The sequence below is a fragment of the Nanorana parkeri genome, unplaced genomic scaffold (genome assembly GCF_000935625.1).
Source record: "Nanorana parkeri isolate BGI_ZX_2015 unplaced genomic scaffold, ASM93562v1 scaffold844, whole genome shotgun sequence".
Lineage (NCBI taxonomy): Eukaryota > Metazoa > Chordata > Amphibia > Anura > Dicroglossidae > Nanorana > Nanorana parkeri.
Genome location: NW_017307112.1, coordinates 655559 through 682420, shown reverse-complemented (window position 1 = coordinate 682420; position 26862 = coordinate 655559). Strand labels below are relative to the sequence as shown.

Genomic DNA, 26862 nt, shown 5'->3' with positions numbered 1-26862 from the left:
CCCTCACCTGCTTGTCTTTCGGCAGGGAGGAGGCGAGCAGGCAGATCCCTGGTGATCTAGTGTGATTAGTAAGGTCAGCAGACATTACTAATCACTTCGTTTTCGACCTAGAGCTCAGTGAAGAGCTGAAAGAACGGAGAGCCCAGCAGGAGCAGCTGCTCCCACGAGTCAGGTACGCGGTCTGTGACCGCAAGCCTGACTGAATTTCCACTAGCCTGCACTGCATTTTCACTCGCCAAATGGGAGCCGGCGAGTGGAAATTTTGAGCCCTGATCTATACAATTCTCATGTACTCGGTCCCCAGTCTCTGAATTGATTGAAGCAGGTTTTCAGTCGCCTTAGAAATACATCTCAGACAATATCTACATTGTGTGACCATCTACTATATGTCCAGTTTGACAGTTTTTGTAGCATTACATACAGTAAATATTATTGTAAAGCCTTTTGGTGATTTCAGTGAAGTTCACCACCACCCATTTAAACTGTTGTGTACCTTTAAGTTAAAAATCAGTGAAAACTGGAGCATAATAGAAAAATAAAACATACCTGTACTATCAAAGCGAGCTATACCAGCAGCTACCGCATCCTCTAATGTGTCTGTGGATTGAATTAGCTGTAATAATAAAATCATCATTAGTCTTAAAAATGAAATCATAGCTGTAAACTTGCAAACAACTATAATGCTATAGTAAAAGGGTCATTATACACAACTTTAACCAGTGTGACCTTTCCAATAATTGGCTATATAAAAAAAAAACAAAAAAAAAAACACACAAATAAGAGAAGAAACTTAGCACCACTACTACTGTTAAAGAAGAATTCAGGGCAAAATTTTCCTTAACCCTTGCAGGGGGGCTACCCCTGCATTGCAAGGGTTAACTGCTCCTTTAGGTCCAGGAGGAAAATAAAGTTGTACTCGCCTGATCCTCGGAGCCAGTCGGCTATGACAGCGCTCTCTCCTGCCTTTCTCCTCCTCCGCTCCAGAGATATGTCCCTATGTGTCCTCACGTCCTATACAATGCATAGAACATGACTACTCGGGGACCTTGGATACCTGCAGGGAAGGGTGAGCGAGGCTCGATGGGCCAGTCTAAAAAAAAGCAAATCAGCTCGGAGGATGAGGCAAGTATACATATTCCTCCCTAGACCCAATGAGCAGTTAACCTCTTGTGTGGGAGTACTGCACTAGACAAACTGAGCCTGCTTATACTTTATCCTAAACGCATACCGGCCATGTTAAAATACTGCTGTACCGCCAGATATTCCTCTCAAGACTGTTTTGATTTTTTGTTTCTGCTGATGGGGGATAAATTGGCAAGAAGAGGTGGATAGATATGTTCTGTTTTACAGAACTATTATATATTGTGTGTATGGCTTCTAGTGATCCCCTCCTACTACTTGACTATGCTAATGTGGAAGAATCTGAAATGCAAGTGTATGCTATACTGATTGTGCATCATGTGCTATTTCATTGTTTTATTCTACTTTGGAAAATTAATAAAATACTTTGAAAGTTAAAATACTGCTGTTAAAGAGTCAGTAACTGAACCTGAACTTCAGGCAGATATAAAAAGAAAAAAAACACACTAATTCCGTTACGTATCTATTAAAAATCATTAACTGTATTTTTTCTTAGCCATTATGACTTATGAGTATCTTAATTGTCTATTCCTTTAGTCGCTTGCATAACAGCCTTGAAGTATGGGTCAGCCCGATCATGACTGTTTTGCTGTGCACAGTGCAGTCACTGCGACCATGATTACAAGGAGAGAGAAAACTGACCTGGTCAGTATTCTGCTGATCTTTTAATGTTCATTATCAAAAGGCATGTGTGGGTCACTGACTATTTGGTATTGTTTAATTATCGTAAAGAAAAGGGATGTCATGGACATAACTATGCTGGCTGGCAGGGATTCCTGGATCACAAGATCTGATATAACAGATATAAAAATGTCTTGGTAAACAGAGCTCACCGGTATTATTATACTAGTGTATATAACGGTCTGTCTGGAGTTCAGCCTTAAATAACAAGGCATTCATGTAGAAAAAAAAATTCAAATGTTTGTGGTGAAGTCAGGAAATAAAGGATTTATTTAGCTCTAATGACAGCTAAAATCTAACTGCTGTTGAACAAACCTGATTTCATATATTTACATACATACGGTTTCATAAGATGCCGGGTGAACAAATAACAGCTTCAGCATTAAATAGAACAGAAAAAAAAAGCAGAAGTTTATAAAAGCAGTGAAATGCCTTACCACAGACAAAAAAGCACATTCATAAAGCATAGCAATATGATTGAGGGCCAGTGCACACCTACACGACACCCCACCGCGCGGCAATCGTGCATGATTCTGCACAGTCAGGAGTCGCGCTGTGGGTGCCATTATTTTCCAATGGCACCCCAGTCGCGCTGGGTGGATTGCGCGGTTTCCCGCCACGATTCTGCCCGTGCTCCCGAACACGAAACAGCTTTGCGTCGTGTATATCAGAAGAAAAAAAAAAACAGTACAGCGCGATCGGTGCACACCGGGGCGACTCCTGACCACGCGGAATCGTGCACATTTGCAGCGCGGTCAGGAGTCGCCTAGGTGTGCACCGGCCCTTACAAAAAATTAGTGCTGCGCTTTCAGGATTTGGGGGAAAACATTTTCAGGAGGAGAATCTGGTCACATGAACTGCCAAAGTCCTGTGATGAAAATCGCCATCAAGGGGTGTTCTTTACCCCTGGGTAGAAAGCACTCCATAGGACACTTGTAAAAAGGAGGGTGGAAAGAAGCGCTGCAACCCTGGGATATTGTGGGGATAGATAACAACTTTAAACCGTTTTTATCTTACTCCATAGGACACTGCAGGCTTCACACCTTAGCCTGCATTTTATGACTTACTGGCGGAGATCTGCGCTCTGTTTAAAAATCGGTCCCATAGTGTTCCACATTGCTACTTCCTAGCATACATGCATATAGGAATACATTCCAAATGTAAACATTGCAGGGACTGTGCTTATGCTTTTTCTGCAGAGTGTGAGCAGTAAAGTCACAAATTCTGTAGCTATAACCATAACTGTATTAAATTCGATTTCTGCTTATGAGCTGAAGGGCTTGTTCACACCAAGTGCAGAGCAGATGCAGAGCAGTTACAGAACACATCAAAAATGCATCCAATGTATTCCAATGGTATTTTGAGCTCTAGATCACACCAGTTCAGTTCTAAAGCATGTGGAAAAAATGCAGCATGCCTTTTTTTTCTGCTCTGGAACGCACCAAAACGCAAACGCCATGACAGCCCATTTTAGGCTGAAAAAGAAAAACCCGGCCCGGAACGTGGCAAAAACACACTGCACTGTATGTGCAGAAACTCATGCAGATCTGGTCCGCATTTGGTGTGAACAAGCCCTCAACCTGGTAAAAAAGATCAAAAGGAAATACAGGGAAGGGAAGACTAAAGGGAGCACCAAGCAGTTTGTATCTAAACGTACTACAATATGGTGTAATAAAACAAGGGGGAAAAAGGCTAGTTAGGTTTTAATTGCACCACATTACTTGCAAAAGCTCTTCATTGGTCCTTTGAGGGAAGATTTCTTGAAGCTTTTTGAGTTTTTCTTCATCTTCGGTCCCATCCTTAACCTGAGATGCATTTGTTGCAGTAGTCTTTTTAGGAGGAGGGTATTCATCTGCTGAATCATCTGTGGCAGATTCAGAAAGTCCGTTCCTTTAAAAACATAAGAGTTTCAGATGAGTGTGTTCATAGTAAACTACATTTTAACTTTTATAGAAATTATACTCATTGGCTTTTTAGCCTTAATATAATAAATAAATAACTTTTTACATCTCCTTAGAAATGTCCTGACATTATGCGCTGAAAGGAAATCTTTGCTGGCAAATTCAATAATGGTAAGGGTCAAAATATTTGAGTTTGATATTGAACACGTTGACTGTAATCAAGCCTACATTTGTTTAGTAGTCTGACAAACCCAATTAAAAGGGTTATTAGTAACTAGGTATTCACTGCTTCTTTCACACAATGCTAGCTGGTGTTGGATAGCTTAGTTCTGTCCTTTAACATGACATATGTTGAACAGAAACGGTTAGGTCACAACAGTTGCCCTTTGAGTTTGATGGAAGACCTGAAAGCATTTGATGACTAAGTATTAAGGTGACACTAAAAGGAGCGAGCTTGGCGTGGTGGCTACTTTACAACACACACAGGGACCATGGAGAACAAAAGTAACCACCCTCCAGAAGGAAGGATAGTGTCAGCACCAATTCAGAGATGATTTGAGCTGAGTAAGACACAAATAAGATGCGTTTTTGTTACTAGTTAAGGTACTTGAATGCAAATTTTCAGATCTAACTCCTGAGTTTAGTCTCTTCCCTTTCTAACTACAGAATTTAAGAGGAACCCTGGTAGGCCCCCCTAGGCAAAAAAACTGATTTTTTTTTTTTTTTTTTTTATACATATCCAAGACCCTTTGTGCACTAGAGATAATAAAGCGTACAGCACTGTATAATATTAATACAATAAAAATAAAAAAAAAAGTTATTCCTATGTAGGCACAAGTTCCAAGCTGAATGAACTATAAAGGGCTAAATATACAGCATGCTTGTAGTGGTCATAGGGCAAGCGATTCACTTGAGTGCCTCTGAATGCTGCACCAAAAGAGATGTGTCATGTGACATTTCCCAGCAGGAGTATCAACTTTTCTTGTTCAGCGGCTACTTCACAGCTGTCTACCAATAACAGCTGTCCAATGACACAACCTACAGAAGTGACCAGGGGGTGAAGCCATAAGATACTGCAGTGACACATTAACACCCTCAGAGTTTTACAAGTCATTTACATTGGTTAGAGTCAGTGACAATTCACAAAAAAAGCATTAGCATTTTTCAAAACTGCTGGACAAAGTAGCCAGTTGTGAAATACAAACACTAACATAGTAGAGGCTGCATGCTTTGCAAAAGGTGAAGCTGGGTTTGCTTTATTCAGCCAAACCAGTTTTTTTATTTTATTCACTTATTGGTTACCTTATTCACGATTGGTTATTTAAAGAAAACACAGGGCCATCTTATTTACAATATTCACTTTGCTGAGTGTAACAGCCTCTGATACTTTAGTACATCATTCCCCGCCTCTAGGAAAACAAATGCTACAAACAATGTGCAGCGACCTCGAACAGCCTGGCATTTGGCTGAATCCAAAGGTTTTATAAAGCTGCTGTTTCCGGCCACCTAAATTAGGACCCAGAGACTGCCAGATGACCCCGCTCGGAGCGCCGCACACCGAGCAGCAGTGACGCGACGCTCGGCGAGGTAAGTAAGGTGATGCACTGGGCGCTGACTCGAGTATAAGCCGAGGGGGGCACTTTTCACCCAAAAAAATGGGCTGAAAATCTCGGCTTATACTCGAGTATATACGGTAAGTCTGTTATGGTACCTCTAGGTATCAGGTAATCCTTAAAGTGACATTAAACCCTCAGATGTTTTTAACAAACCAATACTGTAATGTGCGCCTTACTGTAATCCATGGTTGTTTCCCTTCTCTCTGCTGCTCTTCCTTTTAAACCCTCATGTCTTCTCATGCTTGGGGAGAACTTCCCTTTGCAGCTGAGTGCCTCTTCCTGTAGTGCTGGCTCAGGTTGCAAACGTACACACAGACACCATGTATCCATTCCTGAGACAAGGCAGTCTGCTGCAAAACAGAAGTTCTGCCCAGCATGAGAACAGATACAGATTTAAAAAGGAAGAGCAGCAAAGAGAAGGGAAACAACCATGGATTACAGTAAGGCACACATTACAGTATTGTTTTATGTTAAAAAATCTGAGGGTTTAATGTCACTTTAAATTACATTAGAAAAGACAGAGGAATTTATGAAAAATAGGAGAAGACAAAATGTGGAGAAGTTGCCCACTGAAACCAATCAGCTTCTCCCTTTCATTTTCAAAGCTTAATAGAACAAATGAAAGAAGCTGATTGGTTGCCACCCAGAACTGCTCCAGTTTGGATTAATTCCCCCCTCTAGCTCTAGAAAATATGAGTTCAGCCAGTCCTGTACTTCACTCACCATTGCCACAAGGCAGGTGACACCCCTATTTTTTGATAATGTTTGCAACTTCCAGCCTGCTAACTGGATAGTGAGGACTATTAAGAAACAAAGAAACCAGTAAAAAGGTAAAAACTGGAAATACTGGAGTCACCCTTCTAGTTCATGGCCAACATTCTGAAAATCTCAGAACTGGCTGAAGCAAATTAGAAATCCTTTACAAGCAAGTCCATAGTTAAGGGCTTGTTCACACCATCTTCGGACCAGATCCGAGCGTTTCGTGTCCGCACCCGAAATGCATCCCAATGTATTCCCATGGCATTTCTGGGCTGTTTAAACCAGTGCAGTCATTCCAGTGCGGGGGGATGCTCCATGCACTATTTGTTCTGGTCTGGAACACACTAAAACCGGATGCTAAAACACACCTAAAAGCTAATTTTAAGATTTAAAAAAAAAAAACGCACAAAAGCCAGAACACACTGCACTGCATATGCAGAAACGCATCCAAATCTGGTCAGGACATGGTGTGAACAAGTCCTAAAGGAGACGTATTGGGAGAGTAAAATTTACTCTTCCCAATACTTAGAGGGCCCAGTCACACCATACCTAAAACGTTGCGCAAACTGTTGGCGCTATATAAATCCTGTAATAAGAATAGTAATAATATCCAGTGCGATCAGGCAAGGTCCTGAGCCCAGAACGCATAGATAAGGCTGGTTCACGTTCTGGGGCAGGAGGGGCCGTGGCGGTGCTATTCATGTCAATTGCAGCACAGGCACGCCCCCACTGCAATCGCCTGCACCGGAAACATGAGGTAAAGGAATGGCCTTTGTTCCAGTGCAGTGCGATCGAAAAATAGTACATGCAGAATGGAGGGCATTCCTGTACCTTGCGTTCCGATGCTGGCGATCGCACTGCGGGCAGGGTCATACTTCTGGTGCCATTGACATGAATGGCACCAAAACACGCCCTCCTGCCCCAGAGCGTGGCCCGGTGCGTTCCGTGCTCGGACAGCACTGGATATAGTGTGACTGGGCCCAGAGCCGGCAAGAGAGACTGCAGCTGTCACATGCTGGCTCTACATACTGAACCGGCCTGCTGATCAAGTGATCGCTGATCTCTCAGCTCATGGTCTTCTCCCTGCAGATAGCAGTGATTGTCAGTCATAGCTCCCCACAGGGATTCTCCTCTCCACCTCTCTGCGTTCCTCCATCGCTCATTGGAGGGACAGACAGGGGAGGGGGCAGGCACAACTTGCTCTAGAGAAAGCCAATACTGTCGGGATCTTTTTTGGCTGCAGCGCGGCTCTGTGCAGCAGCCTACTACATGCTGACTGAGTCAAAGGAGTATTTAGTAGATGTACTCTTGTGACCCAAAAGAGAAGTAAAAGCCAAAAAAAGCCATGTAAGAGTTGCAGACCTGGACGGGGAAGAGATTTGATCATCTTATGAAATAAATGGACTAATACCGTGTTTCCCCCGAAAATAAGACACTGTCTTAGATTTTTTTTTTTGGCTCATAGAAACACACTAGGTCTTATTTCCGGGGTAGGTTTTTTGTTTTTTTTTCCTTTTACTGTACAACAATCCACACTTATTCATGTACAAAAATATTGTGATCAGGGCAATCAGGGGTACCATACCTTTTCAAGAGCAATTTGGTAACCAATCGTTGGCCAGAATGAGCAAAGCGCACTTTCACTATTGATTCCTCACATGTGGAGTGCATTTGGTATCACTCCGCCTGTGACAGAAGCCGGCGATATAGAGGAAGCATCGGCTTATGTGGCTCTGCTCCATCCGATGCCGCCTTGCTTTCTCTAGCGATGGCTTCGTTAGCACCGCTGATTCTCTCCTGCCTCTCCAAGTTCCCCATATGCCACCATCAGCCCTGGGAATGGTCACAACTAGGTCTTATTTTCGGGGTAGGTCTTATATTTTAGCACTTCCCAAAAATAGTACTAGGTCTCATTTTTGGGGAAACAGGGTGTAAGCCGACATCAATGTGCAAAAACGGTCATCTTCCTAACTGCAGTATTCCCAATTTCCTATTGTGGGCTAAATGTGCAGTGCCTTTTCTGGAATGAAATGGAAAGAAATTGTGTCAGCCCTGCTCAGCTGTCTTTTGCTAAACTACAGACCATTTTATCATCTTCCCAACAAGGGGGGAGGGGCTGTTTTGTAGTCCAAGATGAGAATTGGGAGAGCCGATTAGAATACTTACATGTGAGGTTGAATAAAAGACGGAGGCCTATATATAGTCCCTGTGCGGTCAAGCTTTTAAGAGTACCTGTACCCCATATGTTACGGTCTCTGAGGATGGTATTGAATTGATTTTTGAATGATTCAATATTACACTGCTTGTGGCAGAGAGTTGACAAATGTAACCACCCTGACTGAAAAGAAGCCCCTGCGCCCCTTGTGATTAAATCTTTTCTCCACCAATTTTAGGTAGTGGCCTCTAGTCCTCGTTAGGAAGTTTACAGTATTATTCCTGATGTTGGCATCACCACTAAACATTTTGTACAACAAAATCATGTCCCCTCATAATCTCCTCACTTCCAGCGTGAACAAGTTTAAATTTAGCAACCTTGTCTCTACTTGAGATAAATCAGGCAAAGTGAACAGTACAGCTTGGGATTTTTAAGTGGATTTTTTGGACTGATCAAACAGATAACTAAAGGTATATTACAACAGAGTAAAAAGGAAAAAAAAAAGTTTATTGTAAGGGTGTACATACACTCTAAGACAGCCAATAAATATAATAGCAGACATCTTATCCCAGTCTGAGTTCTTCTGTACATGAATAGCAAGATGCTGATAATGAGCCAAAAATTCAGGTACTTCTAATGATTGCATCAGAAGTACCAGAGGTCCGATTTAAATTCTGATTGAAGATATTTCCTAATGAATGCCATCTTGCTGGAGAGAAGTCTCCAATGTATTTTTTAGACAGCCCGAAGTTCTGCTTTAAGTGCTGCATCAAAGCAGATATACATGTGCTTAGATGCAATACATTTTTCAAGCAGAGACATTTGACAACTTACATATATGGTAGGTAGCAAATCTGCACACTTCCCTCTTACCAATCCTTTTGTTCTGTGTTACTACATAAGCATTTAAGTGCATCTGTTATTTCCAGAGATACAGCACAGATTACAATTTCACAGAACAATTTATGGCAAAATGAAGCTACAATTAGCAAGGAATAAAGAGTAAAACATGAATTATATGTCTAGGACCCATGCTTTAACTTACTCTTCCCTCGGGTGGACTTTTCGGTGTGTGAAACTCATACTTGGTTTACTTTCATGGTCCTCCGTTTCAGACCCAGAGTCAAGAAAATTAACGCCCTTTTCTTTCTTAAAAATGGATACGTTATTTAACCTCTTATTTTCGGGAGTCTCTGGGATGCTGGTCACTGAGAATGAAACAAACAGAGCATTGGTTTTAATAACGCTTAAACATGGGTCAGCATGTCAAAATCTGGGGGGGGAGCTATTTCTATACTCATCATGCACAATATGAAAATGTAATACGTGTGCCTTTATGTGCTACACAATCAACTTGCAATCTAAGGTTATTAACATTGCTTTTCAGTTTCAATCTGCCAGTTATGAATTCATACAACGGTAAAAAAAAATGAATAAAATGTTGCAGTCTTATAACCACAGCAACTATACATATGTGTTGGATGAGTTTGGAGTCCAGGACATGCAGCGGGACCGAGTTCCAGGCTTTGTGTCGGAGATAATGAAGAAACAAGGTTCTTTTTCTTTCACTCTGTGGATTTTCCATCAAAGGTCAGACACAAGAGTCATTTCTTGCACTGATGTTCCCAGACCAATCTTTGAACCTAAGGGTCCTCAGCAGGTGTACTAAAAAAAAAGGCCTACTCTGGATGTTTTGTGTATAATATCCCCTAGCCCATCAACACAGTACATTAGGACCTCCATGACCATGACCTCCAGTCATTGGACAACAGAAGAATTTGTTAGGATAGATCCAGGATCCTCAGACATGTCCCTGGACCAAGACAAGGTCTGGCAGAGGGACATGACCACAATTGCAAGTTGCTGGGCCTGTGAGGGAGACTCTGGCCTTGGAAAGAGCTTCCAGACTCTTATCCACAGGGTATTTAAACACCAGGATGTCCTCCACAGGGAGGGCATGAGTTTTGTTAAGGTCCACTTTTTTTTTTTTTTTTCTATCCAATAGGATAATAACAAAGTACCTGGGAGCAGGAAGGACTTTATCTGGATTAAGCCAATCACTATATAAAATAGGTTGCAGAAGTGAATGTACTGGAAAAGTCTTTACAGACTGGGGGCTTTTAAAAGAGCCCAGGTTGGTAACTTTAGGTTTAGCTGACACAGGCAGCTCCAAGTCTAGGCATGTGCGGGTTGCATCAATAAAGGACAAGTGTGAGAAAATTAAAATTTCCCCTACTGGTCATACCTTTCTCTGATGCACTATCACCCCCCGGACCAGCCAGTGCACGGTCCATACACTCCGTTTTAAATGGCGAGCACTCATTGGTCAGTGTGGTCAGCTGACTACACTGACCAATAAGAAGCACTTCTTAGCCAGAATGATTACCTGAACACACTGACCATTTATTGCATGCTATTCAGAATTCGGAGTGCCAGGCTGTAGTTGTGTACGGTGTACAGATTGTACACCGACCGGTGTGGGGAGAAATGGCATACAGAAAGTTATGACTAGCAGGAGTGGGCACATATTTGCAAGGGTAATTTCATTTTCTCACGTTTGGTGAGAAACTCTAATTACCCTTTAAGTTTTGGAGGTATGTCTTTAGACTGGGACACCTTGAACAAGGATCAAGTACAATCCTTGTCATCCTCAACTGACTCTGTAGAAGCTGCTGCAGCCTCAGGAAAAACAGAAATGGACTCTGGAGGAGATGGAATGGAAGCATGCTTGCAGCCAGTGTCAGCTTACATAATTGAAATTTACACCATACATTTAGACATAGTAGCAGAGATTTCATTCTAGTGTATACTATATTGCCAAAAGTATTGGGACACCTGCCTTTACATGAACTTTAATGGTATCCCAGTCTTAGTCCGTAGGGTTTAATATTGAGTTGGCCCACCATTGGCAGCTATAACAGCTTCAACTCTTCTGGGAAGGCGTCCACAAGGTTTAGGAGTGTGTCTATGGGAATGTTTGACCATTCTTCCAGAAGCGCATTTGTAAGGTCAGGTACTGATGTTGCACGAGAAGGCCGGGCTCGCAGTCTCCGCTCTAATTCATCCCAAAGGTGTTCTATCGGGTTGGAGTCAGGGCCAGTTCACACCATATGCAGTTGTGATGCAGTCCGTTTATTTTGACTGCTGCAGTCAAAATACATCACAACCATTGCAGTGTGAATTAAGCACAAGAAAGCCCATAAGAAAGCATTGTGATGTATTTTGACTGCAGCAGTCAAAATAAACAGACTGCATCACAACTGCATATGGTGTGAACTGGCCCTCAGGACTCTGTGCAGGCCAGTCAAGTTCCTCCACCCAAAACTGGCTCATCCATGTCTTTATGGACCTGCTTTGTGCACTGGTGCGCAGTCATGTTGGAACAGAAAGGGGTTATCCCCAAACTGTTCCCACAAAGTTGGGAACATGAAATTGTTCAAAATGTCTTGGTATGCTGATGCCTTAAGAGTTCCCTTCACTGGAACTAAGGGGCCAAGCCCAATCCCTGAAAAACAACCCCACACCATAATCCCCCCTCTACCAAAAACTTTACACTTGGCACAATACAGTCAGGCAAGTACCGTTCTCCTGGCAACTGCCAAACGAAGACACGTCCATCGGAGTGCCAGATAGAGAAGCGTGATTGGTCACTACAGAGAACATGTCTCCACTTCTCTATAGTCTAGTGGCGGCGTGTTTTACACCACTGCATCCGACGCTTTGCATTGCACTTGGTAATGTAAGGCTTGGATGCATCTGCTCTGCCATGGAAACCCATTCCATGAAGCTCTCTACGCACTGTTGTGCCAATCTGAAGGCCACACAAAGTTTGGAGGTCTGTAGCTATTGACTCTGCAGACAGTTGGCAACTTAGAGCCGGGTCAGCGCATGCTGAAGCGCACAGTGCACTGTCATTTTACGTGGCCTACCACTTCATGGCTGAGTTGCTGTTCCCAGTTGCTTTCACTTCGCTATAATACCACTAACAGTTGACCGTGAAATATTTAGTAGCAAGGAGATTTCACGGAACACCTGAATTCAATGATTTGGAGGGGTGTCCCCAATACTTTTGACAATATAGTATATTTTTTCCTAAAAATATCGAATTGATAAACATTTTTGCAAGTATGGTGCAACAGGAAAAAAAATTAGAACTCGCAATTTTTTTTATTCTATAGAGCAGGGGTAGGCAACCTTGGCGCTCCAGTTGGGGTGACACTACAAGTCCCATGAGGCATTGCAGGACTGACAACCATAAGCATGGTTCTCAGAGGATGACAGGATTTGTACTTTCACCACAGCTGGAGTGATAAAGTTGCCTATCCCTGCTATAGAGCCTCTGCTTTCAGAAAATACAGGTGAAACTCGATTAGAATATCGTGCAAAGTTCATTTATTTCACTAATGCAACTTAAAAGGTGAAACTAATATATGAGATAGACTCATTACATGCAAAGCAAGATAATTCAAGCCGTGATTTGTCATAATTGTGATGATTATGGCTTACAGCTCATGAAAACCCCAAGAACCCCAAATCCACAACCTCAAAAAAGTAGATTATTACATGCAATCAATAAAACAAGGATTGTACATAGAACAATATCGGACCTCTGAAAAGTACAAGCATGCATATGTACTCAGTACTTGGTTTGGGCCCCTTTTGCAGAACTTACTGCAATTACTTTTGCACGATATTCTAATTATTCGAGTTTCACCTGTATATGCAGTAACTTCCCAGATATCCGACACCCACAGGGATCGGTAAGTGCCGGATAACTGTAGTTTCTGGTTGCTTGAAAGTTGACAGACACAAATCCTCAAACTCCCTACCCCAATCTGTACAGCTATCTCCTACTCTATCCTTAACACTAGTGGTTCTCAACCTGTATAATCTTAGGACCCACATTTTTCCTTGGTTATAAGTGGCAACCCAAGAACAACCACTCATTTCGGCGATAGAACTGTGGGCTAGAGGTGCATTTGGGGTGCCATTTAAATGAATTGCAACACAACACATCTCCTCCACGAGAATGCGCGGTAGACGCGATTGCGTGGTACAATGCATTAATCGCACAGGACAGTGCAATTAACACATGGTACTAGTGTGAACAGGTCCTCAAAAACACTGACAGACTCACAACCACAGACCCAATCTCACACACGCTCCAAAAAAAAAAAAAAAAAATCATTTTATAAGCTCCACCCAGTCTCCCTACCGTACAAGAACTGGGTGAATCCTCAGCCTAGGGTTCAGTGTGGGCTTCTGTGCGGTGACAGAACTCCATCCATACGTGTACAGCACCCTTGTACATCATGTAGATGTCCCGGGACCCAGAATGTGATGTCACTCCGGTTCAGGCACCTCTACTGAGTATGTGAGGGAGCTGTAAGCAATGCATGTATGGATGGAGCTCCTTCATGGCCATACCTCCAGCCCACACTAGTGCAGTGGAAGGAACACAGCGACCCAATGAACACGGGGTTGCGACCCACTTTTGGGTCGCGACACGCCAGTTGGCAACGATGGCTTTGGATGTTGCCTGACAACTTATCTCTTGAGGTAAGCCTATCCCACCACAAACCCCACATAGTTTTTAACTTCTGTATCACTTGCTCCTGCCTTAGATTGTAAGCTCTCACAAACAGGGTCCTCCTAACCCTCTTGTCTTGAATTGTAAATGCACGATCGCCCTCAGCAAAGGTCTCTGCAAGCTGTTGGTGCTATATAATAACAATTAGATCATTAATAATCTCTTACTTTTCAACTTTACAGACATGCATACTTGTTCAATGTAAGTGTACTAAACTGGATTTAATTCAAAAGCTCAGTTTACTAGCAATACAACGAGCATCGTCAGGCAGTGATTGGCAATGGCAGCCCCCACGTGTCTCAGAAAAGTTTTTGCTTTAGGGCCTGTTCACATGAGATCAGGTGCTGATCAGCAGACGTGGAGCTGCTGATGCAGTGCGTTTTTGACACGTTTTTTTGATGCGTTTTTGGTCCGGATGCTGACAGTTCATTTTTTTTTTTTTTTTATAGCCAAGGGGCTGTCAGTATGCAGATTCAGCCTCTGAGGTTTTTTTTTTTCCTTAGCTGCATTGCGTTTCCGCTCTCGTTGCGTTTCCGGACAGGACAAAATGTGACATGCAGTATTTTTTCTGTCGTAAGCTGAACGGACTGCGCGCGTAAGAACTGTAGCCCATAAAACACATAGGGATACATTGGGATGCATTTTGAGTGCAGCAGCGTACGGATCCGGTCAGCACGCAAAACGGACGTCGTGTGAACAGGCCCTTAAGGAAATATTTCAGATCAGCAGTAAAATACATTAAAAAAAAAAAAAAGGGATTAAGTAAACAGCTTACTAGGTTTTTCGTCCAGTTCACATTTTGGAGTTCCAGGTCTGCTTGTCTCTTCTTTGTCAGGGGAAGCTCTGTCCCCTTTCTTATCAAAGCGGAAGCGTTCTAGGTTAAACAAGCTCATATCTTTTTACCTTGTTCACCACAAAAGGAATATGGAGACAGCAACTAAAAAAGAAAAAAAAAAAAAAAAAGTTAAGAAAACTTCATGCCAAAATACAAAGGAAGAGCCTCATGAAAAAACAATAATGAGTATACGCACTCACAAGTGGCATGTAAACAAGAACATTTCCATCACCTTTAGGGCCTGTTCACATGAGATCAGGTCCTGATCAGCAGACGTGGAGCTGCTGATGCAGTGCGTTTTTGACGCGTTTTCGGTCCGGATGCTGACAGTTAATTTTTTGTCATTGTTGATGACATCATAATAAGTGGAGCAAGAATACAATTTTTTCTTTTTTTCCCCCCCTTAGCTGCATTGCGTTCCGTTTTCGTTGCGTTTCGTGCGCGTTTGCGTATCCGGACCTGACAAAATGTGACATGCAGTATTTTTTCTGTCGTAAGCTGAACGGACTGCGCACGTGAGAACTGGAGCACATAAAACACATAGGGATACATTGGAATGCATTTTGAGTGCAGCAGCGTACGGAGCCGGTCAGCACACAAAACAGACGTCGTGTGAACAGGCCCTTAGCCTCAACATTGAGGACAGAGTGACATGTAACCAAGGAAAAATCAGTACGGTTTCTGAAATTTAAACCTTAAACTCTGGATTGCCCCAAGTTGTTGAGCAAAAAAAAAAAAAACACAACCATATACAGAGCTAAGATGGCATCAGATGAGGTCAGAATGTCCTCCTGGTAGAACTGGTTGGAAACAGAAGCTCGAGTGATTTTGGAACTATGGCTGCAACCAAATAATTGATTAAAATCAATAATAATTGATGAGAATAGTTGTCAACTATCCTCATTATCGATTAGTTGGTTGGGTCCCCAGCTCCCTCCTCCGCACTGGGAGGAGGGGACAGCAAGCAGTGCGCTGGTGCAATAGCCAGCCTGTTATTGGCTAATACAATGCGAAATGGTCAATAGCAGGCTGGCTATTGTATCAGCCCACTACCTGCTGTATTTACATTCAGCAGCCCACTGTGGAATCCTGCCACTGGCAGATGTCATTGCTTGGCTGAAGCAATTTAAGCTCCATGTGCTTACAATACAATTATAGATTAAAAAAAAAAAGTGGGAAAAAAGGTAATTTTCGGTTTCGACCTGACAAATTCTGCTGAGTGGTGCATTGCTGTGCCATTCATTTCAATGGCATCGCTTCCACGACCCCCGTACTGATCAGGTACTGATGTTGTATAAGAAGGCCTGGATCACAGTCTCCGCTCGAATTCATCCCAAAGGTGTTCTATCTGGTTAAGGTCAGGCCAGTCAAGTCCCTCCACCCCAAACTCGCTCATCCATGTCTTTATGGACCTTGCTTTGTGCCCTGGTGCGCAGTCATGTTGGACCAGGAAGGGGCCATCCCCAAACTGTTCCCACAAAGTTGGGAGCATGAAATTGTCCAAAATGTCTTGGTATGCTGATGCCTTAAGTGTTCCCTTCACTGGATCTAAGGGGCCAAGCCCAACCCCTGAAAAACAACCACACACCATAATCCCCCCTCCCCCAAACTTTACACTTGGCACAATGCAGTCAGGCAAGTACCGTTCTCCTGGCAACCGCCAAACCCAGACACGCCCATCGGATTGCCAGACAGAAGTGCGATTTGTCACTCTAGAGAACACGTCAGCACTTCTCTAGAGTCCAGTGGCGGCGTGCTTTACACCACTGCATCCGATGCTTTGCATTACACTTGGTGATGTAAGGCTTGGATGCAGCTGCTCGGCCATGGAAACTCATTCCATGAAGCTCTCTACGCACAAAGTTTGAAGGTCTGTAGCTATTGCCTCTCCAGACAGTTGGCGACTTCTGCACACTGTGCGCTTTAGCATGTGCTGACCCCGCTCTGTCATTTTACGTTGTCTGCTACTTTGTGGCTGAGTCGCTTTTGTGGCTGAGCCGCTTTTTTGCCAGTTGCTTCCACTTTGTTATAATACCGGTACCACCGTGGAATATTTAGTAGCAAGGAAATTTCAAGGATGGACTTATTGCACAGGTGGCAACCTATCACGGTACCACGCTTGGATTCACTGAGCTCCTGAGAGTGACCCATTCTTTCGCAAATGTTTGAAGAAGCAGTCTGCATGCTTGATTGTATACACATGTGGCCATGAAGGTGATTGGAACACCTGAAACCAATGATTGAGGGTTGTGCCAATACTTTTGGCAATATAGTGTACATACAATTAACATCCAATTTGTGGCACTCTTTCTCCTTACGTTTTTTGGGCATCTCACAAAAGGTTGATTATAGAGCTGCTACAACTAATCGATTAAAAATCGATGATGAGAATAGTTGGCAACTATTTCCATCATCAATTAGTTGATTTTCAATTAGTTGATGGCAGCGCAGGTACGAGGGAGGAGCAGCGGGGGCTTTCAGAATCACCGGCCGCAGTCTCTTCTCCCTGCTGGCTGCAGCGGTCTGTGGCTCTTTCACAGACCGCTGTAGCCGGCACAAGAGGGGAGAAGAGACTCCGGCCGGTGCCTCTGAAATCCCCTGTATGCCCCCCCCCCCCTTGTACCTCGCTGCTGCTCCTATGTCCGTCCGTCCGTTAAGACAGTTCACAGTGTTACAAGTGTGCCCTCCTTTTCCACTTGATTAAACGGTTTCCTTTTCGGTTATATATCTCAAAGTGTCAGCTGTCCGTGCTCCTTATTTGTTTAATAATGCACTCACCAGACGTACCCAAAAGTTTTCACTCTCAAAAGAAGGAAAGGTCTGTTCTGTGTGTAGTCAAGATTTAAGGCTCCTCCCGCGTGAACACACAGACCAGATCTTCCCTTCTTTGATTGAGAGTGAAAACTTCTGTGTACGCCTGGTGAGCGCATTATTAAACAAATAAGGAGAACGGACAGCTGACACTTTGAGATATATAACAGAAAAGGAAATACTGCGGCCGGTGACTCTGAAATCCCCCGCTGCTCCCCCCTCGTACCTCCGCTGCCAGCAACTAATCGTAAATCAACTAATCAAAAATCAACTAATCGAAAATCAACTAATCAATGATGGGAATAGTTGGCAACTATTCTCATCTATTTTAATCGATTAGTTGTTGCAGCTCTAATCTTTATTGCGTACAACAAAAAAACTAAAATTCTTAAGATGCTGGACCGCAACTGATACAATAATTTTATTGTGAGCTAACGCACAAATGCAGATATTAATGGTAGTGCTAAAATGTGCCTTGAAGAGACAGCACCTTTCCCTAGATGGGCAAATAGACAGTGTTTCTGAAAAGGGCATTCCCCAACCGTCAAGTAATCACTTTAACTGCACTCCCATCACAACCAGAAAAATACATGTACTTTAGGATATTGATGAATATGTGACCTTCTCCCCTGTGATGGTGCCTAGGCCTTGCTAGGACAGAGCACGGTCAGATGACGGGCAAGTGTTTCTTTAAATAAAGCGCAGTCTCCCGTATATGACAAACAACTAAGAACATTTGTAAAGCACTGCTGTGCTTTATGAACATGCCTTTTTTTTTTTTCAAAGTTCATTTATAAAGCAGCAGTATAACTTTACCACAGCCATACTGCTGCTTTATAAATGTACCCATTAGGCTCTGTCTAGATCAGGGATGGCCAAACTGCAGCCCTCCAGCTGTGGTGGAACTACGAATCCCATGAGGCTTTGCAAGATTCTCTCAACCACAGACATGACTCCCGGAGAGAGATGCTTCATGGTATTTGTTGTTTCCCCACAGCTGGAGGGCCGGAGTTTGGCCATCCCTGGTCTAGATAGACTTGTTTGCACCAGAACCGATTTTCTATCCATACAGGTCAATGGGAATGCAAAAAGCAGCTTGTAGCCACTCAATGCAGCTTAGAATGTCAACTGCACTAAAGGAACTTAGAAGATGGAACACTGACTGTTCTCAAACACAAGCAGAATGCACATGGAAGCTTTACCCATCTACACAAGCCCCAAGAGCTCATATACGCAGACATTTGTTTCCATCTATGCTGCTTTTCTTACCCATAAGTCAATGTGAACACAAAAGCAATATGAAGCATCTTGATGGAACTCGCAAATGAAAAGCATATCAATCCAACTCAAGTGTAAGAGAATCTCGGAAGCACCTGCAAGCACACAGAATTAAGGTGCCCACACACCTTCCAATTATCTGCAGATTTTCTGTGGTCAGATGGAAAAAGTGCAACAGATTGGCCCAGGTGGAGATGACTCCATCCACACAGTTTAGCATAGATGGAGGAATCTGTTGCATCTTTTCCATCTGACCACAGAAAATCTGCAGATAAATTGTAAAGGTGCCCATACACCGCACGATTATCGTACGTGAAAAATCGGGGGAAATCCCAGTCGCACGACTTTTGTATTTCGAGCATGTTGGAAAACCAGCAGAGAATCGTACGATTTTCGGCTGGTTTTTAGCATGATTGAGAGATAACTGCCGAACGGGTCGGTGTGCGCACACGCACACTGCCCATTCAGCATTGCAGTCATCGGAAGCCAGCCCCTCAGGGGGGCGGGCTTGCGATGATCGCAAGTACGATCTGCCTGTCCAAGATGGGCAGATCGCACGTTTTTAAAATTATTTTACAACCCTCACAAGACAAAAGTCTTGCGAGGGTTGTAAAGTGTATGGGCACCTTTAGGTGTATGGCCAGATTTAGACCCACTTCCAAGTCTGATGCCTGTCTAGCAGCTAGGGCTTGCTCACACCGTGTCCAGATCAGAACAGTTTGTTCTGGGACCAAAAAAACATCCCAATGTATCCCTATGGTATTTCTGGGCTCTGTTCACACCAGCGCAGTCACATCAAAAATGTATGCAAATGCACTGGAACGCACCTGAAAACCCATTTCTAGCATCAACAAAAAAAAAACACTCCGGACCGCGCCACAATCGCAGTAAAAATACAGCAAAACACAATGCACCACGTTCCAGACTCTGGTTCAGACCTGGTTCGGAAAATGGTGTGAACCTGGCCTCAGTCCTGACATATTCCAGTTTATAACTACACAATGAAAACGAAAGCTAAAAATAAAAAATGTTTTCAGGTGTCTAAAGCCAATCATATCTTCTATTATAAATTGTTCACACATATGCATTTTTAGAGCAGTTAAAGTAAGGGTATGAGCAGTGTTCTAGAGCAGAGGTTGGCTAATTCCAGCCCTCCAGATATGGTGAAACTACATATCCCATCATGCATCTGCCTCTTAGTCAGCCTGTGCTGGTCAAAGTCTTGCAATGCCCCATGGGATCTGTAGTTGCACCACAGCAGGAGGGTCAACGTTTGCTCCCTTGCTCTACAGGAATCCAAAACACTGTCTTGCTTTTAACGAGTTGGGGTTTTCCTACATACTTCAAACATTTCAATCGCAGACCCAGAAGCAACAAGCATAGCCAATGATATCCTGATATTTACAAGTAATCTAGGTCAGTGGCTCAGAAAGTATTTAGGAGACAAGCAATGTCTATTTTTCTCATGACAGGTTTCTATTCATGTTCTATACTGCATGACAGCAGACAGTGAAAACAAGTAACAAGTCTTGAACAGCATTAAAGCAGAACTAAAGTCTCACTGTACAAATTGTTATCAGTTCTAGAGAAGAGATGTGCAAAGTCTCTAGTGCCAAAATAACAAGTCCTGCACACTGCTAGTCATTTTATTTTTTTTACTTCCATTGTACACTGCATGGTGTAATAACCATCCAATGGCTGGAGAGGAATGTTGTGGGAATAAGATCACCACTAGAGAAGAGCGCAGATAGACAAGTGGGTCATAAGGTGCAAGTATGCTGTGAATTCCTGCACATTATGATGAAAGATACCCCCACAGAGTGGAATTTACATCTACTTTAAGCACCCATTCACACCATGCGCGGACCAGATCTACACCAGAATGTCTGTCCCGTCCAAAAACGCATTCCCATTCATTCCTATGGTAAAAAGTGAAACACACACAATGCCCTACACGTGTTTATGCGCATGCAGATGACAGGGGCGGCAAGCTTGGTTTTAATGTTTTTAATATTATATTATTATTTTTTTACACTTTTAAAAAAACGTATTTCTCCTATTTTTTTTTCTTGATATTTTATTATATATTTTAGGAAAAACAAGACTTTCTTTTGGTGAAATGATTTGCCAGAATTATTTTATTTTTGAAGCAATCAACAAAAAATTTAACTAAACAAAAAGTTTTTCTACTTTAATCAGTGTGTAAAAAAAAAATATTGTTAGAGTAGATACAAAGTATAGATTTTGTTCTATAAGGTGTTCTGTTTAAAATACACTAAAATTCAGACTATGGTACAAAACACTGCAAAGTTATTTACAAATGTAATACTTTGATTCAATTGTGTTTTTAATGTAATAACTAAGCATTAAAATAAGGGGTTAAATAAGGACGAATTTTATTTTGAAAACATATTTTTGTTTTTTATTATACTTGTCAGGTTGATATTCATATCAAAGATCATCATTTGGATATCTATATCGTCTTAAGCAGAAGGTAACAACCTACTGCACAAAAGCCCGAGCAGGCACGCAATGTCTTTTTCAGTGGCATCTGGAAGCGCTGCTGTCATGGGTGTCAATCACAAAGCCTAGACTGCCCTTCTACACCCCAAGACCACTCAACAGTGAAGTCACCGACAGTCAGGTGCCAGCCCTCCCCCAGTAGGCCTGCCAATGGCTTCAGATGTCGATGTACTACATGAAGCCGCCCATCCACCTACCCTGTTTCTTTTTGAGGTGGAACCACCAGCTGCAGGAGATATGCATGTAGAACCCATTTATTTCAGATGGGCCAGAATTTGAGTCTGATCTGAGGTGTGAAGGTGCATGAACTGGGGTTGTCCACTGCTTATAAATTGAAGCAATGTGGAAAAGACTGCTGGCTCCCGGTGTTCTATAAGTTTGTGACTACGTTGGAATGTGTGACACGTTCACACACACATCTGCTGTGCTCGATGATTTTAACACTCCTGCAGTTACTTTTGGGTGAATCAACCCCCCTCTGCGGCACTCACAAAGTCTGATAGAAGTGACATTTGAGACCGATCAGCTGTTCAAGGCAGATGAGGTAATGCAGATTGGTTCTCCTGCACAGCGACCTGATCTGCCCTGGAACAGCTGACAAAGCCCCCCCCCCTTTCCATACCAACACCTACTTACCTGGTGAAGCAAATTATACTATTTATATTATTTACGTCCGCCATCCAGATCCCTCGCCGATGCCGCTTCTGGGTGCGATGGGACTGGTAATCCAGTGTTAGCAATGGTTCCTCACCAGCCATTTCCTTTTGTGATGATGTCACTCCTCCTCTGGATCCTAAGCAGAACCCACCACTAGACAAGCAATAGAAAGCGTCCCTATCACGCAAGGCAGCGATGTGGACACCTGAAGAAGGACTTTGCCGGATGTAAACAGATAAGGTCAGAGGACTCGGTTTTGAAGAGTCACGTTACTGTGGTAACTGTGGATTTAGACAAGTTAAAATGGTATTTCAATTTTTCAAGTTTTTTTTTCATGCAAGGGATCAGTAAAAGGGGGGGTGTGGGAGAAGGGATAATTTTACCCTGAAGCTGCACTTCAAAGCTGAACTAAAGGTATACATTTGTATGTATTCTTTCTAGCTTGGCCTAATGTTAATATACATATTTTATACCTGAAAGGGAAATGGGAATCATGTAAAGCGGGGGCGCACAAAATTTTGAGTCTGGAGATCTACTTTTCAAATGACGAGCTCAATGAGATCTACCAACGAAAAAAACACCTGCATTCAGGTGCGGGAGGGGGCGTGGTGGTGTATTCAAGTCAAAACACAAAAAATCCCCAGCACAAAGGTTTGTGCAAGTAAAACCTCTACTTTTAACACATACTGTTGACAGGGTAATTTGTATTGTTGCAGGCCAGCTGGCAGGTGTGCTGGGGATTTTTTGTGTTTTGTACATTGTAAATAACTGGGGACTCGTAGTACTAACACTGGAGTGATCAGCTGATCGCTCCAGTGTTTGTCCTGCACAGAGGATCGGAACATATCACTGTTATGTACCGATCCTCTGCCACACACACAGGGGCTCAGCTTCTCCTCTGGATCCCCGCTGCTCTCCCGGGCAGAGGCAGCGGGGGATCCGAGGAGAAGTGAAAGAAGCACTTCAGCCCCTGGGCAGAGGAGGAGGGAGCCAATGTCACAGAACTAAGGCCGAGCGGTGAAGAGAGAGAGGCGCCAGCTGTCAGATCCTGGCCAGCATGTCTCTCTCCTCACCGCTCGGCCTTACTTCTATGATAGCAGCTCCCTCCTCCGGTTGCAGCGGTTCCTTCACTTCTCCTCGGATCCCCGCTGCATACAGATGGTGGAGAGCAGCAGGAATCCAGATAAGCCCCACGGCGGGAGGGAGAACAGGACATCACGATCTACCAGTGATCGCTACACGATCGACTGGTAGATCGCGATCGACCTAATGGGCACCCCTTATGTAAAGCATGGTTGGTGGAGCTTGTACAGTGCTTTACAGCAATCCTCTGAGTCCTGTACTGCCACTGTGCTGAGCAGATTTCCTTCTGCTATGAACACACAGGGTCACTTGGTTGGAATTACCCCAATGCTTAAAATTTGTATCTAAACATACAAGGCGGTCTCTTATTGGATGAGGGATGGGCTGTGACATCACCGCCCCTCATCCAATTTTCTGCAAGTATAGACAAATTGTCACTTCCTGTGCACTGAACTGATATCTCAAACAGGGTCATCAGCATCAGTGTAAGCATTGTCGCCCAGGAACAGGAAGTATGTTAATGGCAGTATCACAAGGTGCACCACAAAGCTAATGCAGCCAACTCTTCTAAGGGCTGGTGAGACGCAATAATTTTTCATTTTTGTTATGAGATTCCAATAATTACATGGTATTTGAGGTTGAAAAAAGACATGTCACGTTAATATTTTAAGAACTCCAGGATTTTTCTCCCCTCACACTTCAAGGGTTTTTTTCCCCATAGTTCTTATAGGGTCACGGGAGGACATATACTAAACTCCTCCCATGACCCTAAGCTCAATATACAGGTGAAACTCGAATTAGAATATCGTGCAAAAGTAATTGCAGCAAGTGCTGCAAAAAGGGGCCCAAACCAAGTACTGAGTACATATGCATGCTTGTACTTTTCAGAGGTCCGATATTGTTCTATGCACAATCCTTGTTTTATTGATTGCATGTAATAATCTACTTTTTTGAGGTTGTGGATTTGGGGTTCTTGGGGTTTTCATGAGCTGTAAGCCATAATCATCACAATTATGACAAATCACGGCTTGAACTATCTTGCTTTGCATGTAATGAGTCTATCTCATATATTAGTTTCACCTTTTAAGTTGCATTAGTGAAATAAATGACCTTTGCACGATATTCTAATTATTCGAGTTTCACCTGTATAGCGGGCTATTGCCTGCAATATACTGAGAGCACCGCAGCCGGGACAGTTCCCGACAATACTGCTTATCTAGAGGCAGAGCCAGCAATACCCTCCCCCGTCCGTTCCTCCAGTCAGCGCTGGAGAATTTTTTTGGGTCACCACTCTCTGCAGGGAGATGATTGGTAAGTGAGCAAGTGGCGGTATGTTTTCGATCACTTCATGACCAATAGAGTCGATTGATGACCGTTTCAATGTCACATGTCAGCTCTAACTATGGGAATGAGTTTAATTCACTCATCTCATAGTTCTCCTTTAAATGCTCGTTTTGTCTTGGTTCCCAAAAAAAAACTACACTCACATGAAGCTCCAAGTTGGTTTTTTCCTAAATGGGTCCTTCCAGTGTTTCTCCCCCTAATCTGCAGTGGTCCCGTAAATCATCAAGCTCTATGCAGTGTATAGATGTGAGGACACGGAGGAAGATTACAGGGAAGGGGAGACAGGCTGGAGGGAGAGCTGTGCAGCTGGCCGGCCTGGAGGATAGGGGGAGTATGACTATTTTTTTAGCACCTAGAGAAAAACAAGCACTTAAAAGGAGAACTATGGGGTCAGTGTTTTTCCCCATAGTTCTCCTTGGGGTAACGGGAGGACACAAACTAGCGTCCTCCCGTTACCCTAAGCTCAGTATACCGCAAGCTACAGCTCACGGTATACTGAGACGCCGCAGCGGATCCCGACATCGATGTCGAGATTCGCCCAGCTGTGTGAGTGACAGCTGGCTCTGCCTATCTAGAGGCAGAGCCAGCTGTACCCACCTATCTAGAGGCAGAGCCAGCTGTACCAGCCCCCTCCCCCGTCCGTTCCGCCAGTCAGCGCTGGCGGATCGGTGCGGGGGGAATCCATCCCCTGTCACGGCAGAGAGCCGTGACAGGATCGAAAGGTGAGCGAACGCCGGTATCTGTTCGCTCACCTCCCGATCTACTGAGCCGACCTGTGACAGTCTCATTGTCACAGGTCGGATAGAACTATGGGGTGAGTGGAAATCACTCATCTCATAGTTCTCCTTTAACCCTTGCACTACAGGGTACCCCACTGCAAGGGTGAAGGAACAGTTTTCCTGGAGGTCTTCTTTAATATCTCCTTTAAGACCTGTGAACAATGCTTGCTGCTACTGTAGGTGGAATACATTCACATGACACAGAAATGGCCAGGCCTTGATTCATCCAGTGCTATAAACACATAAATATGGTCAGGCCTGGATTCCTCCGGCACTATAACACATACACATCCGTATGCTTTCTTATGGTGATTACCAACTCCAGCTACACATTGGTCTCCTCTCACACAGCGTCACAAGCAGCTTCCATTTAATAAAACGAATCCGTTTATTTTCACATCAGACCCCGCACAAGACCCACGAGAAGCCCTCCCCGGTGACATCGCTGGGTGTCAGTGCGGCTCTGCTCATACACACACACACAAAGAACTGCCGGCTCACTGTCACATTCATAGTCCTGGAGACCGGCAGGACTCGGAACAGTGAGCTGTCAGCTCCCTCTCCTGTTCTCCGGCCATGTCTTCACACACACAGCCATCATCACTAACCGAACCGGTCCGCTCTCCTCACCTCCCTCTCACTTCCCGCGGGTTCTCGGGTCTCCGGCAACCTGCGCCGCCTGATGACGACACCACTCAGGCCGGGGACTGTGGGAGAGGCGCCTGAATGACGTCAGCGCGCCGACGTACTGCTCTCTACGTTTTCATTTGCATCTGGTGGCGGCCTAGTGTGAAGCTGAACCTCTGTAGGGAGCTCAGCTGGGTGCATTGCATAAGCCCTGGGCTGTCATTATATAAGTAAAGCTTGGTCATGCCACCTCACACCAGTAGAATTTAATTTGACGATTTTTGGATAGTCTGTGTAGAGGTAAACCAATGAGGAGGGAGTTACAATAGTCAAGACGAAGATAACAAGGGAGTGGATGAGTAGTTTTGAGGTTTCATTGGTGAGGAAGGGGTGTATCACTTCTCTTTTTCTGTATGCTGGGTGTAATGCTCAGTATCTCTTCTTATTCTGTATATATGAACACTGCACAGGTGTAATTCTCAGTACCTGATTATGTTCTGTTTGTGAGAATACTGCACAGTAAGATTTCTCATGTTCTGTGTGATGGTTGATATTAAAGTATAATTATTATCTTTTGTGTTTTTGTCATATATCTACTTCTAGCAAGCAGTAGATATATGCCCCATGATTAAAAAACATGTGTGGGCACATGCGCAGTAGAGGGGAGGGGAGAGAACAGACACTGAAGCTCAATGGACGCAGCCAGGAGTGCGCACGTTCGACAAACAATGTGGGACACGAGGAGTCTGCAGTGGATCAGAGACCGGCCCCAATGCTGGAGGGACTTTCGGAAACCAATGGAGTGGGGAAGATGATCAGATCGTGAGGCACCAACAAATATCATAAGTGCTTACAGCAGCATTGGGAGGGGGGGAGGTTTGGCAACCTTTAAAGGAGAACTACGGGCTTTTCACCATAGTTCTCCTTAGGGTAACGGGAGGAAACAAACTAGTGTCCTCCTGTCACCCTAGGCTCAGTATACCGCGAGCTGTAGCTACTGCTCGCAGTATACTGAGACGCCGCAGCTGAAGCGGATCCCGACAATTGTGCCGGGATCCGCCCAGCTGCGTGACTGACAGCTGG

General features: G+C 43.8%; 1 protein-coding gene across 1 annotated transcript in view; it reads right to left on the bottom strand.

Moving 5' to 3' along the window:
- The window catches only part of SMARCAD1 (SWI/SNF-related, matrix-associated actin-dependent regulator of chromatin, subfamily a, containing DEAD/H box 1), a gene marked incomplete at its 3' end in the record, with an annotated part of 100303 nt that extends 74387 nt beyond the window's left edge, over positions 1–25916 (bottom strand). Inside the window, exons 1-5 of the mRNA XM_018565405.1 lie at positions 25783–25916; positions 14618–14779; positions 9298–9460; positions 3543–3711; positions 547–613 (exon numbers count right to left, since the gene is read on the bottom strand). Of these exons, the coding sequence (XP_018420907.1) occupies positions 547–613; positions 3543–3711; positions 9298–9460; positions 14618–14735 (517 nt within the window). The remainder of the gene's footprint in view (positions 1–546; positions 614–3542; positions 3712–9297; positions 9461–14617; positions 14780–25782) is intronic.
- Positions 25917–26862: the final 946 nt, after the last annotated feature.